Source organism: Microcaecilia unicolor, chromosome 6 (assembly GCF_901765095.1).
Source record: "Microcaecilia unicolor chromosome 6, aMicUni1.1, whole genome shotgun sequence".
Lineage (NCBI taxonomy): Eukaryota > Metazoa > Chordata > Amphibia > Gymnophiona > Siphonopidae > Microcaecilia > Microcaecilia unicolor.
The window spans coordinates 100,743,348-100,770,592 of record NC_044036.1 but is presented as its reverse complement, the minus strand read 5'-3'; the positions used below and the strand labels follow the sequence as shown (position 1 = coordinate 100,770,592).

At 44.0% G+C, this 27,245-nt stretch overlaps 1 protein-coding gene across 3 annotated transcripts in view; it reads right to left on the bottom strand.

Moving 5' to 3' along the window:
* Positions 1-15,361: 15,361 nt before the first annotated feature.
* The window catches only part of LHX9 (LIM homeobox 9), a 43,172-nt gene continuing 31,288 nt past the window's right edge, over positions 15,362-27,245 (bottom strand). For 2 of the 3 annotated variants that reach the window (XM_030206294.1, XM_030206293.1), the window contains 2 exons: positions 20,850-21,046; positions 19,910-20,167 (listed from right to left, as the gene is read on the bottom strand). In XM_030206294.1, the coding sequence (XP_030062154.1) occupies positions 19,910-20,167; positions 20,850-21,046 (455 nt within the window). Of the gene's footprint in view, positions 15,962-19,909; positions 20,168-20,849; positions 21,047-27,245 lie in introns of those variants that run through there. The other variant, XM_030206295.1, reaches the window with a different exon arrangement.

The following is a 27,245-nucleotide window of genomic DNA, read 5'->3' as shown; positions in this document are numbered from 1 at the left end:
TATGGCTTTTCATCTTTTTCTCACCCTTGTTCTCCCCATGCCCCTTCCTCTTATTCTCCAGTCTTTCACTACTCTCCTTTTCCATCCAGCAGCTCTCTTCTTTCTCTCCCCATCCTTCCAGTCTCCCCTGTCTCTCCCCATCCTTCCAGTAGTCTCCCCTCTTTCTTTCTCCATCCTTCCGTCCAGTGTCACCTCTTTCTCCCTACCCTTCCATCCAGCGTCTTCCCTCTTTCTCTCCCCATCCTTCCACCCATCTACCCTCTCTCCTGATCCTTCCATCTAATGTCTCTCTCCCTCCTTCTAACCAGTGTCTATCTCTCTACCCTTTTCTGTTCAGTGTCCCTTCTCTCTCCACATCCTTCCAGTCTCTCCCCTTTTTCTCTGCATCCTTCCAGTCTCTCCCCTTTCTCTCCCCATCCTTCCATCCAGAGTCTCTCTCCCCATCCATCCGTTTTCCCTCTTTCTCTCCCCATCCTTCCATCTGTTTTCTATCTTTTCTCCCCATCCTTCCATGTTTTCCCTCTTTCTCCCCATCCTTCCATCTGTTTTCCCTCATTCTCTGCCATCCTTCCATCTGTTTTCCCTCTTTCTCCCCATCCTTCCATGTTTTCCCTCATTCTCCCCATCCTTCCATGTTTCCCTCTTTCTCCCCATCCTTCCATGTTTTCCCTCATTCTCTGCCATCCTTCCATCTGTTTTCCCTCTTTTCTCCCCATCCTTCCATGTTTTCCCTCTTTCTCCCCATCCTTCCATCTGTTTTCCCTCTTTTTCTCCCCATCCTTCCATGTTTTCCCTCTTTTCTTCGACGAGGCCCGCCCTGCATGCCAGCGCCAGCTCCCATTGCCAGCCACTGCAACACCCAGTGCCAGAGCACACTTACAAATGCTAGGACATGTGGCTGTTCATGTCCCTCTAGCTCTTCTAAAAATGTGACATCCTCAGTGGGATCTCAGCCCAGGCCCGCCCAGCGCCAGCCCCAGCACCCATTGCCGGCCACTGCTGCTTTTCCTGTTGAGCAGCAGGGCCGGCGCTACAAAAAGAAGAAGCGCTAACGGCGCTAAGGACTGTAGGACGAGAAATGCTTAAAAAAAAAAAAGCGCGGCACCGGCAGGCACTGTCTCGGCAGCCTTGAGGCATTGGCTGCTGAGGCATTGGCTGCTGGCTCGCAGGCTCCTCCCGTCTGCGGGAGGAGCCTGCGAGCCAGCAGCCAATGCCTCAGCAGCCAATGCCTCAAGGCTGCCGAGATAGTGCCTGCCGGTGCCGCGCTTTTTTTTTTTTTTTTAACATTTCTCGTCCTTAGCGCCGTTAGCGCTTCTTCTTTTTGTAGCGCCGGCCCTGCTGCTCAACAGGAAAAGCAGCAGTGGCCGGCAATGGGTGCTGGGGCTGGTGCTGGGCGGGCCTGGGCTGAAATTGGGTGGGCCTGGGCCCAGCCAGGCCCACCCGTAGCTACGCCCCTGGGCTCTATGTCAGCAGATCCTGTTCTAATATACTAGTGGAACTTTACATGTCCCAAACTGGATGTCTCGGTTCCAATTTAGAAGACAAAATGGCGACAGATCTGCAGAAGCCAAAGCAAAGAACTACAGCAGATCCAAGATGAACAACAAAGAAGACAGTTTTATTACAATAAACTATAACCCTAAAAATCATAAACCAACATGGCCGTGTTTTGACCCACCACAGGGGTCTGACACCTAAAATGTGAGTCAGGATGCTGTTCTTTGGAAGCAGAAACACTCTGATTCAGACAAAGGAGTCTGAAGCAAAAGCTTAGCATTAAATGTGCCTTTAGCAAACATTTACATCTGAGCACAGTTATTAAGCTTTGACTCACATTTTCAAGTGTCACACCCTGATGCAGCCCTTGGTGGAGCAAAACATGGCCATTGGGTTATGATTTTTAATGTTGTAGTTTATTGTAATAAAATTGTTTTGAAATTCTCTGTTGCACATCTTGGATCTGCTGTTGTATTTTTGTTTTGTTTTGTTTTTTTGCTTCAGTTCTGATTTGTACATTGTTTCTGAAATCTGCCTCTAAATATGCAACTACTTTGACCTCAAGATATAACCATGAGATATCTGTTAGAATTAGACCATCTATGTTTAACAGCGCAGAATAAAATACTGTGTTGTACAGTTTATGTTATGTGCCATGCTCCAACTTACAGGGTCCTTTTACCAATCTGTGGGAAAAAGGGTCCTGAGCTAGCGGCAGGGGCCGTTTTTCCCCGTGCTCCAGGGCCCTTTTTACTGCATTGGGTAAAAAAGCCCACAACACACATGGCCATGCGGTGGGAAAACTCTTTACCACATGGCCATGCAGCAGGGAGCCCTTACCACCACCCAATGAGGTGACAATAATGGCTCCCGCGCTAATCTGGCACTAATCGGGCAACACGCGCAAGCCATTTCCGGGGGGGTTTCTTTTTCCCCCGGAAATGGTGCACACTCAGGGCAGGACTACCGCTGGAGGTTGCATTGGGCCAGTGGTAGTCCTGGAAGAGCAAGCGGTAAGCCTGCATTGGGCTTACCACCACTCTGTGAAAGGGCCCCAATGCACTTCATGGAATAAATCTGAATTGGATACAAAGGAGCAGGGACGGACCAGGTACCTTCCAAAGAAAAGAAACCCAGAGAGTCCAAGACTATAACTAAAAAAAAGTTTATTAAAAATCCACAACCAGGTCAAAGGGCCAATAGCGTGGAGGGGCATAATTGAACAGGGGCACCCATCTATAAGGGCGTCCATCTCTAAGGACGGCCCCGTAAAGCGGCGTCCCCGGCCGTATTATCGAAACAAGATGGGCGGCCATCTTTTGTTTCGATAATACGGTCGGGGACAGCCAAAACACAACATTTGGGTCGACCTTAGAGATGGCCGGCCTTAGAGATGGCCGCCATTGGTTTTCGCCGATAATGTAAACTAAGGACGGCCATCTCAAAACCGGCCAAATCCAAGCCATTTGGTCGTGGGAGGAGCCAGCATTTGTAGTGCACTGGTACCCCTCACATGCCAGGACACCAGCCGGGCACCCTAGGGGACACTGCAGTGGACTTCACAAATTGCTACCAGGTGCATAGCTCCCTTACCTTGTGTGCTGAGCCCCCAACCCCCCCCCCCCAAATCCCACTACCCACAACTGTACAACACTACCTGAGCCCTTAAAGGGTAATGGGGGGCACCTAGATATGGGTACAGTGGGTTTCGGGTGGGTTTTGGAGGGCTCCCATTTATCACCACAAGTGTAACAGGTGGGGGGGGGGCCTGGGTCCGCATGCCTGAAGTGCACTACAGTACCCACTAAAAACTGCTCCAGGGACCTGCATACTGCTGTGATGGAGCTGGGTATGACATTTGAGGCTGGCATAGAGGCTGGCAAAAAAATGTTTTAAAATTATTTTTTTGGGGTGGGAGGGGGTTGGTGACCACTGGGGGAGTAAGGGGAGGTGATCCCCGATTCCCTCCGGTGGTCATCTGGTCAGTTCAGGCACCTTTTCAAGGCTTGGTCATGAACAAAAAGGGACCAAGTAAAGTTGGCCAAATGCTCATCAGGGCCGCCCTTCTTTTTTCCATTATCGGCTGAGGATGGCCATCTGTTAACCATGCCCCATCCTGCCTTTGGTACACTGCCGACACACCTCCTTGAACTTTGGCCATCCCTGCGACGGAAAGCAGTTGAGGCCAACCAAAATCGGCTTTCGATTATGCCGATTTGGCTGGCCCTGAGAGAAGGCCACCCATCTCCCAATTTGTGTCGGAAGATGGGCGCCCTTCTCTTTCGAAAATGAGCTGGATAGTAACATAATAGATGATGGCAGATAAAAACCTGTACGGTCCATCCAGCCTTCCCAACAAGATAAATTGATTACATATGGTATATGATACTTCACATGTATACCTGATCTTGATTTATCCTTGCCATTTTCAGGGTGATGGCGAACCTATGGCACGCGTGCCAGAGAGGGCATGCAGGGCCTTCTCTATTGGCACGTGCGCCCAGCCACTTTCCCTCCATCCTTCGTTCCGGAGCGGAGCTATCTGTAATGGTAGTGCTCACAGCAGTGGCCGCTACAAAAAGAAAACAAAGCAAAAATGTTTTTTAAAAGCAAGTGCGGCATCGCAGGCAGCCATCACGCCCCTGGAGTAGAACCCCGGAGGAGCGCAGCGATGTGAGAGGCGAGAGGAGGAGCGGCTGCAGAGCTGAACAGCCAATGCGTGATGGCTGCCTGCGGTGCCACACTTGCTTTTTAAAAACATTTTTGCTTTGATTTCTTTTTTTTTTTGTAATGGCCACTGCTGCGAGTGCTGCCATTACAGGCAGCTCTGCTCCGGAACGAAGGATGGAGAGAAAGTGGCTGGGCGCATGCCAACAGAGAAGGTTGCAGAGCTGAACAGCCAATGCATGATGCCTGTTGGAATGCAGTGCCTGTTGGGATGTCAGCTGAAGAGGTTGGGCCCTCTCAGTGCAGTCCCAGGCCTCAGCAGTCCTCCATGGCCACAAACAGGCACAGGAGCCAGCACAGTCAGTGCTCTGTATCAGATGCACACTAGCTACATAGTGTGCATAACTGCAGTCTTTTGGAAAACTCAACACTTAAACCCAGGTAAAAACAAATGTTTTCTTTTTAGTTTTATGTAATGTAATGCTGGTGGATTTCTTTGTGGGGGTGGGGGGGTGGGCTCAGTGCCCAGCTTAAAATATATATTTTTTTTAATTGTATTTAATGTTGGTGGGGATGATCTCTGCAATACCGTCGTAGGTTAAAATAAAAAGAAAATTTTTATACATAATGTAGGCAGGTTTCTGAGAGGGAGTGGGCTCTGCAGTACCCAGGACACTAAAAAACAAAAGGTTTTGTGTTTAATGCTGGTTAGACAAGTTATCAGCATGCATGCAACAGCAAAAATCACATTAATTATTCAAAAGCATGCCAATTGCTTTTAAAGTTCTGTTATTCAGGTTAAATTGCCCTGTTGGCACTTTGCGATAAATAATTAGATTTGACATTGCTTTTGACTCGTAACCACTCGCCTCCACCTACCCTCCTCTCTTCCTTCCCGTTCACATTAATTGATTTGATTTGCTTACTTTATTTATTTTTTGTCTATTAGATTGTAAGCTCTTTGAGCAGGGACTGTCTTTCTTCTATGTTTGTACAGCGCTGCGTATGCCTTGTAGCGCTATAGAAATGCTAAATAGTAGTAGTAGTAGTAGGGTTGCTGTTTGGGCACTTGGTCTCAAAGGTTTGCCATGGCTGGCATAGACCGTGGAAGTCTGCCCAGCTCTGGCCTTGTTCTCCAACTTCTGAAGTTGAATCTGTCCAGTTACAATCAGAGCACAGACTGTAAAGTCTGCCCAGTACTGGCTTTGTTTCCCAAACACCAGTTTTGCTACCTAATCTCCGCTAAGCTTCATTGGTGTTTTTAGCCAGAAACTTGGATCTGTGTAGAGTCCATTTGTTTGTTCCTAAGATTCTTTGCCTTCTGGTGGATATTTATGATGTTTTATTATTGGCTCTTTGGCCTAGTTGTGGATTTTTAATAAACTTTTTTTTAGCCAGTCTCAGACACTCTGGGTTTCTTTTTTTTTTGTCATATTTTTATTGAAGGTTTTTCAAAACATACAACAGAAAAGAAAACACAAAATCAAACAAACAATATTAAACACACCATGGCAAGTAAACATAAAAATAAGAGCAGAACAAAATTACCATCGTTCCATGACAATACCTATGGACAAAGGCAGAAGGTCAATTAGTGCTATAAGATTCCTGACAAAATAAGTCTAAGCAAGCCCAAGTCTTTAGGACAGACTTAACTCTATGATGCTTATGGGCAAGGAGTGCTTCATATTTTCTAATCACACAGACATAACTCCACCATTCATTATCATTTAGATTCACATTATTTTTCCAATTTGAAACAATTAAGTGCAAAGCGACAGCTAACAGTGTATTGAACAATTTCTTATCTGACTCTAGAAGAGAGATATTAGGAGCAGAGGCTTGCAAAATCACAACTTCATATGAGAGTGCTGTAGACTCAGGCAAGTGAAAAATAAGACACATTTTTGCCCAAATAAGTCGCCAGTATGCTCTGATGTTTTTACAGAAAAAGACCATATGCGCTAGTGATCCATCGTTCTCCTGACAAGACCAGCATTTGAAGGTAGCACTCTTAGTGATCCTTGCTACTCGAGCAGGGGTCCAGTAGGCTCTGTGGAATATAAAATATGAAGACTGGGATATCGCTGCTGATTTAGTAGGATGCATGAAATTAACCCAGAAAGTATACCAGTCAAATTCAAATGCATCAAAACTTAGATCCTGTTCCCAGGACAGCTTTATCGGAGCAACAGTGTCAACATATAAATCCTGTAGTTTTTTATATAGCAGAGATGCCTTCTTACCACCTGCTGCAATGGTACGGCAGGAGGAGATAAAATCTGAAGAGGTGGTTGTAATAGAATTGGAGACTTGAAAGGTTAAAATATGGTTAGATATGTCCTTCCACATATGAGAATCTATTAGGGAGACATTATACAAGGCAGACAAGGCGTCGGGTGATTACAGATTACCAGAAATATACAGATGAGACAACAACCATATACCCTTTCCCTGCCAGTCCACCTTTTGAGACTGCAGGAGACCCGGCTGAAAGCCAGAGTTATACCAGAGAGAGACTTCATCCAGTGAGGTAGTGTGAATTCCAACACCAGCTCTAAACATATGGAAGCAGAGGCTTTTAAGAGCCTAAGGCGTTTTGCATATGGATACAAATCTGTATATGGAAGGAGATATAAGGGCAAGGGCGTACCAAAGCAGCCTCAAAAACCTGCCACCTGGGCGTGAGATGAGAGAATTCCCTTTGGAACCACATTAAAGACTGTGCAAGTCGAAAGGCCATGTGATATTTTTTGAAGTCAGGGACATTAAGACCTCCCAAATGTTTTGGTAATTTAAGTTTTTTTAGCACAATGTGAGGAGGTTTTTGTCTCTAAAGAAACTTAGTTAATAAGGAGTCAATCTTGTTACAGAGTGAAGTTGGGAAAGTGAAGGGGGTCATACTGAAAATGTAATTTAACTTTGGAGCTAGAACCATCTTAATAGCCTATATCCTTTCCCACCACGTTAAATAAAGCAGAGACCATAAATCTAAAATGAAGGAGGTTAAAGTTAAAATCTGGTCTTTAATAAGGGACATAGTCTGATCTACTGATGTTGAATACCATACTCCTAGATATTTGATTTTAGTGGGTACCCAGGAAAAGGGATATTGAGATATCTGATGCCTATGCACTAAGGAATTTAGCAGCATTATGGCTGATTTAGACCAGTTTATTTTTTATTTTTGTTACATTTGTACCCTGCGCTTTCCCACTCATGGCAGGCTCAATGTGGCTTACATGGGGCAATGGAGGGTTAAGTGACTTGCCCAAAGTCACAAGGAGCTGCCTGTTCCTGAAGTGGAAATTGAACTCAGTTCCTCGGGACCAAAGTCCACCACCCTAACCACTAGGCCACTCCTCCACTCCACTTATATCTAGACAGAGAGGAAAAAGAATTGATTACATCCAATATACTGGGAAGGGAGTTTGGTGTAGTATACAGTAGGATATCATCAGCATATATGGAAAGTTTAAACATCTCCCCTCCTACAGATACACCAGAAATATTAGGAGTGGCCCTAATAGCTATAGCTAACGGTTCTAGAGCAATGTTAAACAGGAGAGGAGATAGTGGACATCCTTGTTTGGTACCCTGCCTAAGGGGGAAAAGTTGAGAATTGTTACCATTCACTGAAATTGAAGCTAACGGATTAGTATATAAAACTTTTATCATTTTAATAAAGGATGGGCTAAAATTAAACCAAGCCAGAGTATGAAACAAGTAAGACCATTCAAGCCTATCAAAGGCTTTCTCAGTGTCAAGTGATACCGCTATAAATGGTTCACGAGAGCCCTCAACCTGAGCTAGAATATCCCAAAGAAGTCTACCGTAACCCCATTTTGATCTCTATGAATTATGTCTGGAACGATATGTTGAAGACGCTGAGCCAGGATTTTTGCATAAAGTTTGTTATCTATGTTAATCAAAGAGATAGGTCTATAATTTTCAACTTTAGATGGATCTCTGTCTGGTTTGGGTATAACAATGACCGTTGATTGATAGAAGGAGCCAGTTTGACCCTCATGTGATAAGAGAGAGTTATATATAACAAGCAACTTGGGCGCCAGAAGATCTGCAAACGCCTGATAGAATTCTACAGTGAAACCATCATTCCCTGGTGATTTACCTTTAGAAAGGGAATGAATAGCTTCCAATATCTCTGAATGGGAGAAGGGTCATTCTAAAGCGTGGTTTTGAGATATGTCTACTAGAGGTCTATCAAGATGGTTCCCAAAGTCTCCGCAGGACTCTGCAGAGAATTTAACTTCAGAGTCATACAATTTGTTGTAATAGAATTGGAATTGCCGGGCAATGGCTTCATCAGATGTATGTATAACCTCCGCGGAGTCAACAATTTGTGAGATTCTACTCCTACTTCTTTTAGTATGAAGGTATTGTGCAAGGAGATGGCTTGCTTTATTACTCTCAGCATATAGTGTTGATTTATGAGTGTGAATCAATTGCAACGCCTCTTTAGAGAGAGTGGTATTAATATCATATTTTAATTTCTGTAAACACAGAGTCGTCGGAGCATTATCCGCAATGAACTTATTTTCCAATAATTTAAGCTTGGCACTTTTGTCTAACAAATCCTTTCTATGCCTATGATTGTCCATGGCAGAGTAACTAATTACACGTGTCCTCTAATAGTTGCTTTAAAAGCATCCCACCACAAGAGGGCTTTACTCTCCTCCAGGAGGTTAAAGTGGAAAAACTCATCCATTTTGGATTTGATAAACTGAATAAATTTGACATCTTGCAACAGCATAGAATTAAATCTCCAAGGTAGCTTACTCTGGGTATGTAATATATCATCTAAACTGAGGGATACTGGTGAGTGATCTGAGATAACCTTACTAAGTATTTCTGAAGTACATGTACGTGATAATAAATTGGAGGAGATTAAAAAGTAATCAGTTCTGGAGAAACTTCCATGTGGAGGAGAGTAGAAAGTAAAATCCCTCTCCGTGGGATAAAAAATATGCCAAGGATCTACTAAACCCAGGGTATTCTTAAGGTCCTGGATCTTACTTAGAGTTTTATTTGGAAGGTGCCTGGTCCATCCCTGCTTCTTTGTTTGTTTTGTCCCCTTATAGGGTTATTTCTCCATGTTTTTTGTTTTGTTTTTGTTTTTTGCAACTCATGGTCAACTTCTGTAATCACCCAAAACATAAAAATACTGACAACTAATGAGGTAATTGGAAGGTTCCAATGCCATTAAGCTCCCTTATTCCAGGGGATCAATGCTGATATAGCATGGCATTGATAACACATGCATTTTTTTTCTAAGCAGTGTGACAGTTCCGTTTTATAGAAGTAGGGGATTACATTTGCAACTGTACAGTGAGCATAGATCATTTTCGTTAACTTGTGATTCAGTTTTAAAACAGCAGGATAATTAGAGAAATATTTAGAGACCTTTGAAAGTAGGAACATTCCACTGTAAATATTATCCCAGGTTATAACGTGTACCAGTAAATAGATTATGGCAAAATTGTGCAGTTGTATCTTGAGCTTGTGTTAATTTGTTGTTTAAAAAATATGTCTCCTCATACTGCATCTTAGATTAATGCCCTCCTTATATTATGAAGACTGCATCCAATAAATTTAAGGAGTGGTTGCTAGATCGGCTGCAATCTTCTGTAGATGCCGGATCATTCCTTTCTGCTTTGGGAAAAATTATTATTACCCCCATCATTAAAAACATTAAGGAACCCCACCATTTGTTGACATAGGCCAATTGCCTCTATCCCTCTATTTTGTAAACTTATGGATGGCGTTGTGGCTTCCCAACTTGCTGGTTATCTGGACAATGAAGATGTTCTTCATTTCTCTCGATCAGGATTTAGATCGAATTTTAATACCGAGATTGTCATTGGTTTACTTGCTGACATTACAAAACTGTTGTCTAATGGTAAAAAAGCCTTGGTACTTCAACTAGATCTTTTCAGTGCATTTGATTTGGTTGATCATGCTATTCTTCTTCAAATGCATAGCTCCCTTACCTTGTGTGCTGAGCCCCCAACCCCCCCCCCCAAAACCCACTACCCACAACTGTACAACACTACCTTAGCCCTTAAAGGGTAACGGGGGGCACCTAGATATGGGTACAGTGGGTTTCGGGTGGGTTTTGGAGGGCTCCCATTTATCACCACAAGTGTAACATGTGGGGGGGGTGGGTCTGGGTCCGCCTGCCTGAAGTGCACTACAGTACCCACTAAAAACTGCTCCAGGGACCTGCATACTGCTGTGATGGAGCTGGGTATGACATTTGAGGCTGGCATAGAGGCTGGCAAAAAATGTTTTTAAATTTTTTTTTTTGGGTGGGAGGGGGTTGGTGACCATTGGGGGAGTAAGGGGAGGTGATCCCCAATTCCCTTCGGTGGTCATCTGGTCAGTTTGGGCACCTTTTTGATGCTTGGTCGTGAACCAAAAAAGACCAAGTAAAGTTGGCCAAATGCTCATCAGGGCCGCCCTTCTTTTTTCCATTATCAGCCGAGGCCGGCCGTCTCTTAACCACTCCTCCATCCTGCCTTCGGTACACTGCCAACACGCCCCCCTTGAACTTTGGCCGGCCCTGCGACGGAAAGCAGTTGAAGCCGGCAAAAATCGACTTTCGATTATACCGATTTGGCCGGCCTTAGAAGGCCAGCCATCTCCCGATTTGTGTCAGAAGATGGCCACCCTTCTCCTTCGAAAATAACCAGGTTTGTGTTCCAACAAAAATTAAGAATTACTAGAACAACAGCAGTTTTTTCCTTCCCCTCTTTAAGGAATTTAAGGAGATATACAAGGGCATAATCGAAAGGGGCGCCCAAATTTTCCTTCGTCCATCTTTCATTTCGATAATACGGTTGGGGATGCCCAAATCTTGATATTTAGGTCGTCCCTAGAGATGGTCGTACTTAAACTTGGTCGTTTCTGATTTTCGGCAATAATGGAAACTAAGGACGCCCATCTCAGAAATGACCAAATGCAAGCCCTTTGGTCATGGGAAGAGCCAGCATTCGTAGTGCACTGGTCCCCCTGACATGCCAGGACACCAACCGCGCACCCTAGGGGGCACTACAGTGGACTTCAGAAAAAGTTTCCAAGTACATAGCTCCTTTACCTTGTGTGCTGAGACCCCCAAAACCCAATACCCACCACTGTACACCACTACCATAGCCCTCATGGGTGAAGGGGGGCACATAGATGTGGGTTCAGTGGGTTTCTGGTGGGTTTTGAAGGGCTCACATTTACCACCACAAGTGTAACAGGTGGGGGGGATGGGCCTGGGTCCGCCTGCCTGAAGTGCACTGCAGTATCCACTAAAACTGCTCCAGGGACCTGCATACTGCTGTCATGGAACTGGGTATGATATTTGTGGCTGGCATAGAGGCTGGCAAAAAATATTTAAAAAAAATTTTTGAGGGTCGGAGGAGGTTAGTGACCACTGGGGGAGTAAGGGAAGGTCATCCCCAATTCCCTCCGGTGGTCATCTGGTCAGTTTGGGCACCTTTTTGTGTCTTGGCCTTATGAAAAAAAGGACCAGGTAAAGTCGTCCAAGTGTTCGTCAGGGACGCCCTTTTTTTTCCATTATGGGTCGAGGATGCCCATGTGTTAGGCACGCCCAGTCCCGCCTTCGCTACGCCTCCAACACACCCCCGGTAACTTTGGTCGTCCCCACGACGGAAAGCAGTTGGGGACGCCCAAAATTGGCTTTCCATTATACCGATTTGGGCGACCCTGTGAGAAGGACGCCCATCTTGCGATTTGTGTCGAATGATGGGCGTCCTTCTCTTTGCGGAAACAGGAAATGAGGGCGGGACCAGAGCTGAGAGAGAGAGAAGGGAAAACAGAAGTAAGCACTGAGCCTGCACGCTTTTTACCGCTGCTGCCGGCCGCCATAACCCCAACGAGGTAAGTCAAAGTGACTTTTAAAATTCGGAGGGAGGGGGCCTGGAACTCGAAGGGAGGGAGGGAGGAAGGGAGGGACGATGACCCTGGAACTCGGACAGAGGGACGACGACCCTGGAATTCGGAGGGGGGGATGACCCTGGAACTCAGAGGTAGGGAGGGGGACCCTGTGGAACTCGAAGGGAGAAAGGGGAGGGGAGGGGGACACTGGAACTGGGAGGGAGGGAGGGAGGGGGGACCCTGGAACTCAGAGGGGGGGACCCTGGAAGTTGGAGGGAGGGGGGACCCTGGAACTCGGAGGGAAGGAGGGGGGACCCTGTGGAACTGGGAGGGAGGGAGGTGGGACCCTGGAACTGGGAGGGAGGGAGGGAGGGATGGACCCTGGAACTTGGAGGGAGGGGGAGGGAAAGGAGAGAGAGAGAGGAGGGAGGGGGGCCTGGAACTGGGAGGGAGGTGGAGGGGGGGACGAGAGAGGGGACAGGGGAGGGGGGACGGGGAGAGGGAGGGGGAGGGAGGGAGGGGGATGGGGGAATGCACCACCTGTAAAAAAAAAAATTTCAGCACCCCCAATCATTTTGAAAAGTTGGCTCCTATGGCTGACACATTTATCATTCATTTCCACTAGTGCCATGTATTTCACAAAGAGCTCATTCCTATATTGTAAATTTAAAATAAATAATAATAATTTTACTGCAATGATTTCTTGGAACAAGATACAGGAAATCTTGCTGAACATAATGGATTGGATGTATTTCTTACTGGGAATAATTTTCAAACACTTACGGGTCTTTTTACTAAGGTGCACTGAAAAATGGCCTGTGGTAGTGTAGGTGAGGGTTTTGGACGTGTACCGATCCATTTTTCAGCGTGCCTGCAAAAAATGCCTTTTTAAAAATTTTTGCCGAAAATGGACATGCGGCCAAATAAAAATTGAAGCATGTCCATTTTGGGTCTGAGAGTTTTCCACCAGATGTTGACTTAGCGGTAAGGTCTCTCACGTTAACCGTGCAGTAATTGCCTATACGTGCCAATTCGGCCTTACCACCCAATTTTTGCCACACGCCAGAAAATAAAAATTATTTTTTGGCTCGCGTAGCTGATGCATGTAAAAAATGAAATTACTGCATGGGTCACGTGGTAGCTGGGCGGTAACTCTGAATTGACGAACGTTGGGCGCATGTAAGCACCTACGTGGCTTAGTAAAAGGGCCTTTACGGGCCCTGTTGACTAAGCCGCGTTGTAGGCACGTTAGCGTTTCTAATACGCGTTAACCACGTACGTCTGGGCAATATTCTTGTATGAAACATCAATAATAAAGTTCATATACATCTACTATTGATCTGCTTCCATCTTAGAGTTTGCGGATTGTTTGCCTTGCTGTTTCTTAGGACCCGCCTGTTAACCATGTACACACCTACAATATCCCTGTAGGCGCCTATACGGTTAGCGTATGTGCCAATTGCGTGTTAAAAATGCTAATGCGCCTTAGCAAATAATTTCCGTAAATTATTGAAGACCAATTTATTCAAGAAAGCTTACCATAATAACGCACCCTAATTGTCAATTAACAAGATATACACTGGACTTTCACAATATCTAATTCTTTATTTCCTATCGCTCATACTCATTTTGAAGTTTAATATTCATGATTGTTTCGAACTAAGTTATCCCGATTTTTATTATAAGATGAACTTTCCTTCCTGAATACTTACTCCATTCTGTCTCCTCTACCTTAACTATGTATCTCTTTTTTTTTTTTTTCCGGAACTGGTAATCACCATTACAGAAATATGTAAGCCACATTGAGCCTGCAAATAGGTGGGAAAATGTGGGATACAAATGTTGTAAATAAATAAATAAATATGTGGCTTGGTACTTTGGTAAGATCCTGTTACTCTTTTGACTTAGGAAAAAAAACCTTTTTTGTAAAGATTCACTTTCCTTCTCCTTTTCTGGTTTGCTTGTTTAAAAAACAGTGCACTAATGTGGATTGTGCATAGAAACACTTCTGTCTAAGTACGCTGCTTTTCTGTCATTTGATGAACTTGTTTACTGCACAGTAGATTTGTTATAAAGTCTGAGACCAAGGCATAAGCTCAAGTACAGTGAAAAGATTAAGGGCTCCTTTTACCAAGCTGCGGTAAAAGGGGCCCTGCGGTAAAATCAGTGTGTGGATTTGCTGCTTGCCGAGGCCCCCTTTACCACGCCGGATAGACGTGTGACAAAGCGGCAGTAGCTCTACCATCACTTGGTAAAAGGGCCCCAAAGAGGTTCTAGGTCAGTTCCCACCGGATAGTTCCACCCACCATTACCCACTACACCAGGGAGGACAATTCCTACCCATAACCCAAAAAATAGAAAACGCACTAGGACAAGTAATCTCCCTCCGTTTCCTCTTCCAGATCATTTGGACGGCCAGTACCCCCTCACACCCCCCCCCCCAAAAAAAACATTGCCTTTTACACATCCTTTTCCCCTTCCAGACATGCAGTTCATATGGGGGAGGGGGGAGGAAATACCCCCCCAAACTAGGTTTCAACCTAATTCAGTCCCTCCAAATGACACACTGATTACAATTTATAACAAATTACTATTCTACCTATGAAAAGTTATTCCATTATTATACGTCTTCTGTATACATCCATATGATGCTCTAACCTCCTTATTCCAGAAGCCGTACACTGCTCCTGTTCTCGATCTAACCTCCTTGTTCTGTCTGCTGTCAGCGTCTGAAACATGACACACCGCCAGGACTTATGGGACTGGATACAAGGAAGAAGCTACGGTCAGTTAAAAAAAAAAAGGCTAGGAAGGGTGGGAAATGATCGGGGGGGGGGGCGAGTTCCTTGGTGAGCATTGTCCCCTTTAAGTGGGAAATGTCCTAGATGGGAATTGTCTCGGGGAGGGGGGGGGTGAATTGGTGGGTAGGCACTGTCTTGGTGGGAACTCATTGGATAACCCTTAAGTGGGTGTCACAGACATGTTTCCCATAGTCAAACTTTTCCACAAATCAGCTACACATATAAAAAATGCAAAATGAAAGGAAACATTACAACCAGAGAAATCATATTTTAACTGGGCTGTTGCAAAATCATTTGAATGTTTTTTGACAGTGTGCACACTTACTTCCTCAAGCAGCTTATAATTCCAAATCAGTGTAATATTTGTGCATAGATATAAAGTTAACTATAATGTTTTCAGCAAACATAATGTTTATTAGTGAAAGCTGTTTACTATACAAGAAACATCAAGGAGAATTTATCACACAGAAATGTACACTATAAGGGAGAGATGGAAAACTGCATGCAGACATTTCTTCTGTTTAAAAAAAACAACAAAAACAATAGTTTTAAAATCACTCGCTAACCATCCCTATGGTCTTAATTATGAGTGACAGGTTTTCTGAAGATACAAATAAATGCCATTTTACAGGAATGACTACAACATATCAGCAAGCAGGTGAAAGGAATGTGTTTGGGTTTTATTTTACAAGTGTTTGTGCTTGACCAAGGTGATTTATCTTTGAAGAATAACTTTTTCTTTATTTCATTTTAAATATAGATTGGGAAGATGCCAGGTTGCTCTGGTTTTTGGCACAGCTTTTCTCCAAATGCTGTTTGGTACTATACAATTTAAGCTGTCACTCCAGTTTTCAATCATACATGAGAAAGAACAAATTGCATGTTTCAGTAACATTCAAAAAAATGAAATCAAGTCTTTTTTTTCTAATTTTTGGTTCAATAGATTTTTAAAGGTATGTTTATCATGACCTAATAGTGTCTTTGTCTTCACTGCAGTAGGTTTCCGATCAAACTTTTCCCCTTCTTTAAATACTTTAGGGAATTTTCAAACGTCGGGATGTTTGGCTGTAATGCCCCAAGATTTGTTCTCCCTGAAAGAAATCATAGTGACAATTTATTAAACTACAGAGCAACCTGGCTTTTAGGGGTCTGCAATTTCTAATTGGTTTTACAATTATTCATCTGTGTTCTATAAATCTAGCATTAACTCTTGAGTCATTTCATTTATCATTATTTATCTGGTTTCCATGCAAATACTTTAATGGCTACTTTAGGACTCTATTCTAGTACAGGGTTGCAATAGCAAATCAATGGGGCATTACTTTTCACGGTCAAACAATGATTTCAAAATCAAACCTAAACTGCATTGTATGAGGTAAGAAGTGGAAGCCTATAACGGAAACAGATTTTTAAAAAAAAAATTTTTTTAATGTGTGTTATTGAAATACCATTCAGTCATGTACTGTAAAAATATATTTTTTAAAAATACAATGATACACGGCAACTGTTCAATAAAAGAAAAAGATGGAGGGAAATAAAACACCTTAGAATCAAAATGGTTTATTCACACAAATTTAATAGGGATATGTCACAATTGTTTGGTCCATAAATATTTAGGGGAAATAGTTTCTATACAAAGAATTTATCAATAAACAAAGAAACATGGACAAGTTTTCTAGACTACATATTGAATTATAAACACGAAGCTCAATCTATAAGAATCTTGAATGTACCAGCTAGAGCTGAAGAGTTGCACAACTGCTTTCTATGACATGTTTGTCTCCTTCTAACAGAATACACCATAAAAAGAGTAGAAATGAGAGGAAAAACAGTACAAAAACTATTGAGGTGTCAAAAGGGCTTAACGTTTAAATTAACAAATAACACATATATATCCTGATTTTTTTCACAAACATACTCCCAAGTTAATCTTATAAGGCACGTATTAGAACTGAGTTTTAATTAGTCTACTTCATATAGTAGATCCATAGTACCATCTATTGTTCTGTCAAAGAACAAATTTGTTTATGTCAATATTTTTACCTGTAAAAGTGTATTATTAAGATGTCAACCTTAAGAAAATTATTCTTGGTCTGGTAAGTGGTAAATGCCCATGATGTAGTAAACCAAAATTAGTCAGGATTTGTCTTGGGGTTTTTTTTTTCTTCAGATGATAATAATATACTCCTAAGTATATGATGGCAAATGCACCTTCCTCCAATTACGGTGCTAATATTGGTTCCACTGTCCTTTTCTTTAAAAATAAGCTACTTATTCTGCTAATTTTCTAAAAGCCCTGAGCAAAAGTTACAATAATGCACTTCAGTATGGGTAGTAAGCTGTCATTATGGGGTAAATTCTATAAATGGCACCCAAATTTAGGCGCCAGAAAAAAAATCAGCGCTAAGCCCTATTCTGTAATGTGTACTCTGGGCTAAGCATCCTTGGTAGAATAGCACTTTGGACTAGATTCTATATATGGCACCTGAAAAATCCATGCAGAACAAAATTACGCCTAGGCATATTCTCTAATGTACGCTTAGCAAGTTGTGCACATAAATCTCAATTAATGCCAATTAGTGCTGGTAATTGCTTGTTAATATCCAATTAACAGTGCTGATTAGCTAGTTAACCAATTAAGTTATGCGCATCATTATAGAATACACTTTGGTTTCCGCATGGATTTTCAGGCACGAAATATAGATTTTGGGGCTTAGAGTGGATTTCCACACCCAACTTTGGGCACGAGGGCCTTACACCTGATGAAAACTGGTGTAAATCCTGACACACAAGTTGGGACAATAACCTCAGTATCCTAGAACATTGTGCCTAAACATTGGGAATGCCCTTGACTCACCCATACCCCTCCCATGGCCACACCCCCTTTTGGGTTGTACATGAGACATTTTGGGCACGCAGCATTATAGAATAATGTGTAGGCAGATGCGCGTGCAAATCCCAATTAGTGTCAATGAAGGGGTCCTTTTACCAAGCGGCAATAAAAGGGGCTCTACGTAGATTTGCCATGCGTCGAGGCCCCCTTTTACCGCAGCGGGTAAAAGGCTTTTTATCTTTAAAAAAAAGAAAATGGCCATGCGGTAAGTTAAAAACTCGGGGGCCCTTTTCCTAAGCAGCGGTAAGCCCACTGTGGCTTTACCAAGTGTCAATCTGGAGCTACCGCCGGCCCAATGTGGGCTCCGGCAGTAGTTCCACCCCCAGTGCATGACACTCATGGTGCTAGTGGAAATATTCAAAAATATATATCTGCAGGGGGTTAGCCAACAGTAATCAGACAGCGCCACGCACTACCAGATTACCGCCGGGTTAGAGTTGGAGCCCTTACCGCCACCTCAATGGATGGTGGTAAGTGCTCCTCCCCCACACATGGCCGTGCGGTAAGAGCAGTCTTACCGCATGGCCATGTCTTTTTTCAGCTTTTTTTTACCAGCTGTGGTAAAAAGGGCCTCCGCGAATGGCAAAAATGGCCCTCGCCACTGGAGCAGGGCCCTTTTTTACCACAGCTTAGTAAAAAGACCCCTTGCCACAGGGCCATTTCCTGGGGGAACCTGTAAGCTCCAGTGCAAAAAAACATTTCCTAGCAATGTGCTATTGCTGCAGTAGCCCTACTGCTGGCTTTATAAAAGAGATTCTAAGTGCCAATTAACTGCAATAATAGGTTGTTAGTACTCAATTGACTAATTAGTTTATGTGCACATCTGAGCTTTGTTGGTGCCCAAATTTGGGCAACCTATACAGAATCAAGGGTAAGTGGCCGCATGTTTGTGGGGGCCCAAAGAGGGAGATTTATGAGGTCTCAAGAAGTGGAATGTTTATGCAGTTAGCCTGCACCATTCACTGGGACAACTATCTTTGAAGCATTTCTTTGTCTATATTCACAGTTCTACTGCTGGTTAATTGTTACTAAATTATACAGATGACTATTCACCACTCCCCAGACCATTCAGCTTTAAGACTAAATTTAAGAAAAAAAACCTTGTTTTTCTAAAATAGGAAATCTATTCAAATCAGCATCTGCAAGGCTTTTGAGTTTTGTTTGCTGCAAACTCCTAAGTCATCATGAAAGTATATCTGAAACACATTTCTTTCTTTAATACAAAAGTGAAAAAAAAATCATTATTAGAAACATTAAATAAAGGGCTAATGATTCATACGGTAAACAAAATGCAGGATAGAATCTCATTAAACATCTCCAGAAAATTCTGACTACTAATGATTAAACTTTGCTAAACAAGAGTCCTGAATACCTTAATAAATTATATTTTCCTTATTTCCATCTGCCCTGAAAAAATATTTTTCCTGTTTTCGTTGTTATTTTTTATTTTTTTTTAGAAAAATAGCAGTATATTATTCACAATCATTAAAATAACTATAGTTGGTGGATGGAAAAAAAATAAAAAATATGCTGTTGTGCAGAAATTAAACCCAAACCAGTTATATTTAGGTTTTTATATTGGTTCAGAAACCCACATTCAGTCTGCTATTTCTTGAAGTTTATTTTTTGGAGTTGTGCTTAATTAAAGTAACCAGTACAAATAATCGTACTCATAAGTCCTTATAAAAATATAAAATAAAAAATAAGAATTGTAGAAGAATTATAGGCCCAATGCAGACCAGATCTGAAAGCCAAGACCGATTTATGAAGGAGTTGCCCCTGTATCCCAATTAACATTCCAGTACTTGATAGGAAATATAGACATTTTAAAGCTAATTTTTTCAAGATTCTGGAAATAAGTAACATACAATTTTAAGAGGCACTTTTTAGGATGCTTTAGAGATCTATAATCTTCCACTGAATAATCTGGTGAATTATTGAATTTAAAAAAAAAGTCTGAATACAATTGAAACACAATAAATGTTTATTTCTATACAGACATTACTGTAAACTCATTTACCAAGTGACTCCAGATGCTTTAAACCAAGATACTTCCTTTTCCAAATATGGTGCGGGTAAAAAAAAAAAGACCTTGTAAGCAAGTGTAAAAATTAATAATAATAATCAAAATAAATAAAAGGAGATGTTAGAAAAGGTTCGTTAAGGTAGTTTGGGAGGGGCTCCCGGATTCGTGGCTGTCCATGTTAGAGGTCACAGCTGTCACTACAGTGATTGTGGGATTGGTCAGGTCTGTTAAAGTGGTCGCAGTGCCGGGTGGAGTGAGAGCGCCGCTGTCTGCCGAGGCGGAAGGCGGCAGGGACGTGCCATCAGCCTTATCAACTCCCCCAGTCTCTTGCCGCAAAAGGTTCCGTCTGAATTTGGCTCTTGCGTTTTGGAACCAAACCTGCAAACCAATCCCAATTGAAATCCGATGTTTGCTTTGTTTGTACTAATAGATCATGCTAGTCACACTATTACAAGCGACCTTGCTTTCTCTTTTCTCTCTTGCGGTTTTTCTAGTATACAGGGCGAGGGCACATAAGCAAATCACTTTGTACATGACACATGATCGTGTCACTCAGTCTGCCAGCTCTTACACCACAAGACGCTCGCCTGCTCTAATTTATTCCATGCTTCCTCCAAACCTCTTGCATTGCACTGTCTGTTTCTAAAGCTCATGATTAATTCCAAAAGTTTAAATGAAGAGCAAAGTCAGCAAGTGAGTGATGTTACTAAGTTCATGACCATAACCACTAAGCTACAAACAGAAACACGTGGCATGGTCTTAGCAGCCAGATTTCCTGGTATAGCTCTATTAGTGGCAAGGATTTACTAATTGATAAATTGCTAAATTACACCCGTTAAGACGGCTTTGCTTTGGATTCAGACTAAGGATTAATGTCCTAAAAACTTTCTAACTCCCAGTGGTAAACCTAAACTTAAACATAGAGCAATTAGGTAAATTCAGCTGTGTTTATTCCAGCAGCCCACTCTTGCCTAGTGTCAAACTGGCAAAAAGTGCAGGAGGACACAAAGGGGTGGTGGGTTACAAGAGATCAGTAAAGATAGACTGGGCTGACGCTTACCTGAAGAACTCTCTTTGTTAGACCGGTTTTCTGAGCAAGCTGTTTTAAATCCTTTGCGTCCGGATTGTGGTTGATGGCGAAGTAAGACTTCATGGTGCGGAGCTGGTGGTGCTTGAAAGAGGTGCGCATGCGCTTTGTCTTCTGGGAGGGAGGGTAAGCCTGCTCTCTGTCCAGCTCCGTTTCGTTCTCGTTGCATCCTGCCAGACAGCAAAAGCACAGCTTAGTCCCAAAATAAAGAAAGACTTGTCCAGCTTTTTTTAAATTTCATGTCACACTTTAATCAGAATATGCACAGGGCTCTGATCAGAACTAGGCTCACACTGTCTGTAAGGATTAGACTGCTGGATCCATTCCATAGGCACCATTTGGAGGGGTGCAAAATACAAATAAATCACCCCTTCCTGGACCCAGTGAAGGAGCTTGCTCAATGTTGGGGGTGCTTAGTCAGTACTCACTGGCACCCAGAGCTGACTCTTCTGTTCCTCTTGACTGGATATTCAGGCCCTCATGATCCAAAGCCCCACTCTGTTCAAAACAGCGCTCTAAAAATAGCACTGGAACAGCGCAGGGCTTTTCTGCATCGATGATCAGAGATAATGCATGCAAATTTAAGCAGCGCAATTATCTCTGATCAAGGGGTAGAAGTGCGGGAGAATTGTACCTGAGCATGCGCTCAGCACAATTCTCCCACACTTGTTTGACAGGTCTGGGCTGTCAAAAGCCCAAACCTGTCAAACACAGGGACTGGAGGTCCATGGGACCACCAAGCCCTGACTACCCCTGCCCTGAGCAAGGCAAAATGGGGGCTGGAGGTCCGGCGGACCTCCGGTCCCCCCGACGATCTCATCCCCCCCCCCAAGTTCAGGGAGGGCTGGAGATCAGTTGGGTCTCCAGCCCCCCGAACCCCCAGAAAATATCAAGTGGCCGCCGCCAGCCAAACCCTCTCCCACCCTCCCACCCAGCGAGCGATGGGGGGTGCTGGAGGTCCACCACAACTCCCCCCCTCCGCATTGTTGTACCAATCCCTGGTGGTCCAGCGTGAGTAGGAGTAGTGACAACCCCCCTCCCTTCCCCCCTCCCCTCTCCCATCCTCCCATCCAGCAAGCGAAGCCACCCCCAACTCCCCCCCCCCCCCAGCATATACCAATCCCTGGTGGTCTAGCGTGAGTAGAAGTAGTGACAACCCCCCAACCGGCCCCCCTACCTTTAGTTGGAGGAGGGACGCAGCCTGCCTCCCTCCTCTTCAGTGGACAACACCGCAAAATGGCGGCGCCCAGCCCCGCCCATTGCATCCTAGGATTGATTCCCTTACATGGTTTGTAGCACCGCCCAGCGTATCCCAGGATGCAATGGGCAGGGCTGGGCACCGCCATTTTGCGATGTCGTCCACTGGAAGAGGAAGGAGGCAGGCTGCGTCCCTCCTCCAACTAAAGGTAGTGGGGCCGGGAGTGGGGGTTGTCACTACTTCTACTCACGCTAGACCACCAGGGATTGGTATACGTTGGGGGGGGAGTTGGGTTGGCTTTGCTCGCTGGGTGGGAGGGTGGGAGAGGGTAGGGGGGAAGGGAGGGGGGTTCTCATTACTCCTACTCACGCTGGACCACCAGGGATTAGTATGACAACACGGGGGGGAGTTGGGGTGGACTTCCAGCCCCCCCCCCTGTCGCTCGCTGGGTGGGAGGGTGGGAGAGGGTTTGGCCGCCGCCGCCGGCCACTTGACATTTTCTGGGGGTTTGGGGGGCTGGAGACCCACCAGATCTCCAGCCCTCCCTGAACATGGGGGGGGGGGGTGGGATCGTCGGGGGGACCGGAGGTCCACCGGACCTCCAGCCCTCTGTTCACGTTTGCTTTGGGGGGGAACGGGGGCCTGCCAGCATGCAACTGCATGCTGGACAGGGCTCACCATTCCTCCCCAATGATCGGCGCAAACCCTAATGCCATCTCGGAGCTGGCGTAGATTTTGCCGTGGCCAGTGACCTAATCTTTGGCATGCTGGATGCTGATCATTGGGGATGACTGCGTTAAGCACTGATTAGCATGCATTTGCATGCTACTTGCGCTAAGAGCCCTCGAGTGCGTTGTTTCACGCGCTCGAGGGCTCTGATCATGGGTCAGCAGCAAACTCCGGCGCTAGTATGGCGTTAACAGGCTCTAGCGCTGGAGTTTGCTTTTGATCATGAGGGCCTTAGTGATTGCTGTACTCAGCATCTGAAATGAGCCAGATCCCTAACGTTATCACAGGGAAACATTACACCACCCCGCCCGGACATGCCAGATTTACAAGAGAGAGAAAACAATTCACCCAATCCACAAACTGGTCCAGCGTTTCTTAAATTTTTAAATAGACTATTCAGAGAAAGGTGTTTCTCGAGCCGCAAATTTTACTGTATTACAAACAGCTTAAGGCGTACTCAGATGTCATACCTAACGCATATGGATTTTGACATCTTTCTGTAGAATAGGATGTTTTTATAATAATCTAAACCAGTCTGTGGACACTAGGAATATCATATGCAGCTTATTATATAAGGCTTTGTTTCTAAGAATACAGTCCATTATCAGGCTTATTTTCGAAAGAGAAGGGCACCCATCTTTCGACACAAATCGGAAGATGGGCGGCCTTCTCCCAGGGTCACCCAAATCGTCATAATCGAAAGCCGATTTTGGGCGTTCTCAACTGCTTTCCGTCGCGGGGACGACCAAAGTTCACGGGGGGGGGGGTGTTGGAAGCATAGCAAAGGCGGGACTGGGGCATGCCTAACACATGGGCATCCTCGACCGATAATGGAAAAAAGAAGGGCGCTCCTGATGAACACTTGGATGACTTTACTTGGTCCTTTTTTTTACGACCAAGAAACAAATATATGCCCTAAATGACCAGATGACCACCGGACGGAATCGGGGACGACCTCCCCCTATTCCCCCAGGTCAATAACCCCCTCCCACCCTAAAAAAATTTTTTTTTATATTTTTTTCCAGCCTCTATGCCAGCCTCAAATATCATACCTAGCTCCATGACAGCAGTATGCAGGTCCCTGGAGCAGTTTTAGTGGGTACTGCAGTGCACTTCAGGCAGGCGGACCCAGGCCCATCCCCCTACCTGTTAAACTTGTGGTGGTAAATGTGAGCCCTCCAAAACACACCACAAACCCACTGTACCCACATCTAGGTGCCGCCCTCATCCCTAAGGGATATGGTAGTGGTGTACAGTTGTGAGAAGTGGGTTTTCCTCTATGCCAGCCTCAAATATCATACCCAGCTCCATGACAGCAGTTTGCAAGTCCCAGGAGCAGTTTTAGTGGATACTGCAGTGCACTTCAGGCAGGTGGACCCAGGCCCACAAGCCTACCTGTTAAACTTGTGGTGGTAAATGTGAGCCCTCCAAAACCCACCACAAACCCACTGTACCCTCATCTAGGTGCCCCCCTTCATCCCTAAGGGCTATGGTAGTGGTGTACAGTTGTGGGGAGTGGGTTTTGGGGGGGCTCAGCACACAAGGTAAAAGCTATGCACCTGGGAGCTTTTTCTGAAGTCCACTGCAGTGCCCCCTAGGGTGCCCGGTTGGTGTCCTGGCATGTCAGGGGAACCAGTGCACTACGAATGCTGGCTCCTCTCACGACCAAATGGCTTGGATTTGGTCATTTCTGAGATGGGCATCCTCGGTTTCCATTATCGCCAAAAATCGGGGACGACCATCTCTAAGGTCAACCTAAATGTTGAGATGTGGGCGTCCCCAACCGTATTATCGAAACGAAAGATGGCCGCCCATCTTCTTTCGATAATACAGGTTTCCCTGCCCCTTCGCTGAACGTCCTGCGAGGACGCCCTCAGGAAAACATGGGCGCCCTGTTCGATTATGCCCCTCCATGCGTTATTCATGCGTTAACCATGTATATGCCTACAATATCCCTATAGGTGCCTACATGGTTAGCACACGTGATAAATGTAGGCGATCTAAAAACACTAACGCACCTTAGTAAACAGGACCCTTAGTATTAAACATGTGATCAAAATATTTATCTCCAATGTGTGCCAGGTATATGCTCTGTCTATATAATTATAACGCAATTGTACTGATATTTTCAGCTCTCTTTTCAGTGGAATTCATATCTATCAGCTGATCGTAGGATTTATTATCAGATGCACTGATAAAAATGTGTGTAATATAAACTACCAGGAAACTGGGAGAAATTTTCTTCCTCTTCTTCTACAATCAAATGTTACAGAGTTTAGCAAAAAATATTTGAGCTTCAAATGTTTATTTTTAGTTCTATTGGTTTTGACCCTAATGACCCATAGCAGCAGTGCTCAAAGGCCGTCTAGCCCCTCCCTCAGCAGTCAGTCCAGGTTTCAGGATTTCCCTAATGAATATGCATGACATGCTTGTTAACATGAACTGGATGCACTCAATGCAAATACCTGGTTCACATATATTAAGGGCCACATTTTATAAATAGCACCAAAAAATTGGCACTGAAAATGTAACATGCTTAGCACAATTCTATAAGAGGTATGCGTCCTTTATAGAACAGTACTTAATGCCTAACTGTGCCTAACTGTAGACACCTGAAATTAGGTGCAATTGTGAATGTAGATGCATAAAATTTAGAAATGCCCCAGAACACCCCTAGCTGCATGCATTAGGATTTATAGAATACAATATCCCCTGGATTCTATATAGGGCACCTTGCATTCCACACCAAAATCCAAGTGTATTCTATAACAACATGTATAACTTAATTGGCTTAACAAGCCAATTAGCATTGTTAACAGCACCTAACAAGCAATGATAAACATAAGAACATCAGAATAGCCATACTAGGTCAGACCAATGGTCCATCTAGCCCAGTATCCTGTTTCCAACAGTGGCTAATCCAGGTCACAAGTACCTGGCAGAAACCCAATTAGTAGCAACATCCCATGTTACCAATCCTGGGACAAACATCTCAATAACAGACAATGGACTTTTCTTCCAGGAACTTGTCCAAATCTTTTTTAAACCCAGATACACTAACCACTGTTACCATATCCTCTGGCAATGAGTTCCAGAGCTTAACTTTTCTATGAATGAAAAAATATTTCCTCCTATTTCTTTTAAAAATATTTCCATGTAATTTCATTGAGTGTCCCTTGGTCTTTGTACTTTTTGAAAGAGTGAACAATCGATTCACTTTTACCTGTTCTACACATTCTCTATCCCAAGCTGAAGAGCCCTAATCTCCTTAGCCTTTCCTCATACAGGAGTAGTCTAGTGGTTAGTGCAGTGAACTTTGAGCCTGGGGAACTGAGTTCAATTCCCACTGCAGCTCCTTGTGACTCTGGGCAAGTCACTTAACTCTCCATTGCCCCTGTTACAAAATAAGTACCTGAATACATGTAAACCACTTTGAATGTAGTTCCAAAAACCTCAGAAAGGCGGTATATCAAGTCCAATTTCCCTTTCCCTTATCATTCTGGTCGCTCTTCTTTGAACCTTTTCTAATTCCACTACATCTTCTTTGAGAAACGGCAACCAGAATTCAATATTCAAGGTGAAGTTGCACCATGGACTGATACAGAGGCATTATAATATTCTTGATCCTATTTTGCATCCCTTTCCTAATTCCTACCATCCTGTTTACTTTTTTTGGCTGCCGCTACACACTAGCACTAATTGGTGATAATTAGAATTTACGCGCACAACTCCCTAAGCATATTCTCTAACACACCACACCTAAATTTCAGTGCATGCAGGCAAAAAGGCAGAGAATTGGGCATTCCAAAATTTACATGTGTTGTTATACAATATGGCCCCTCTGTGCCTAAATCTACTTATGCCACATTTTCATCAGTGTAAATGGATTTGCATAGTTTTAGGCACGAGCATATCAACTAAGGGTATTCTATTTATGGACTTACCGTGCCTAAATATTTATTTATTTGTTGCATTTGTACCCCACATTTTCCCACCTATTTGCAGGCTCAATGTGGCGTTTGCCCAGTCAGTTGATAACAAGTACAAGGTTGAAAAGTGATCGTATGAGGTATATGTGGAGGGTCGGAAGGGATGAAGATTGCGTGTTGTCCAGTACGGTCAAAGTCATGCTGTGTTGCTGGTTGAAAAGGTTTACGTGGGGACGTTGGGGTAGGCCTTTTTGAAGAGGTTGGTTTTTAGTGATTTCCTGAAGTTCAGGTTGTCGTGGATTGTTTTCAGGGCTTTTGGGAGACCATTCCATAGTTGTGCGCTTATGTCGGAGAAGCCGGATGCGTAAGTTGTTTTGTATTTCAGTCCTTTGCAATTTGGGTAGTGTAGGTTTAAGTAAGATCTTTAATATAATCTTTAATATAGGCTTTGCTTATAGAATACGCTTAGGCAGAAATGTTTTCTGCACAGATTTTTAAGGCACCATATATAGA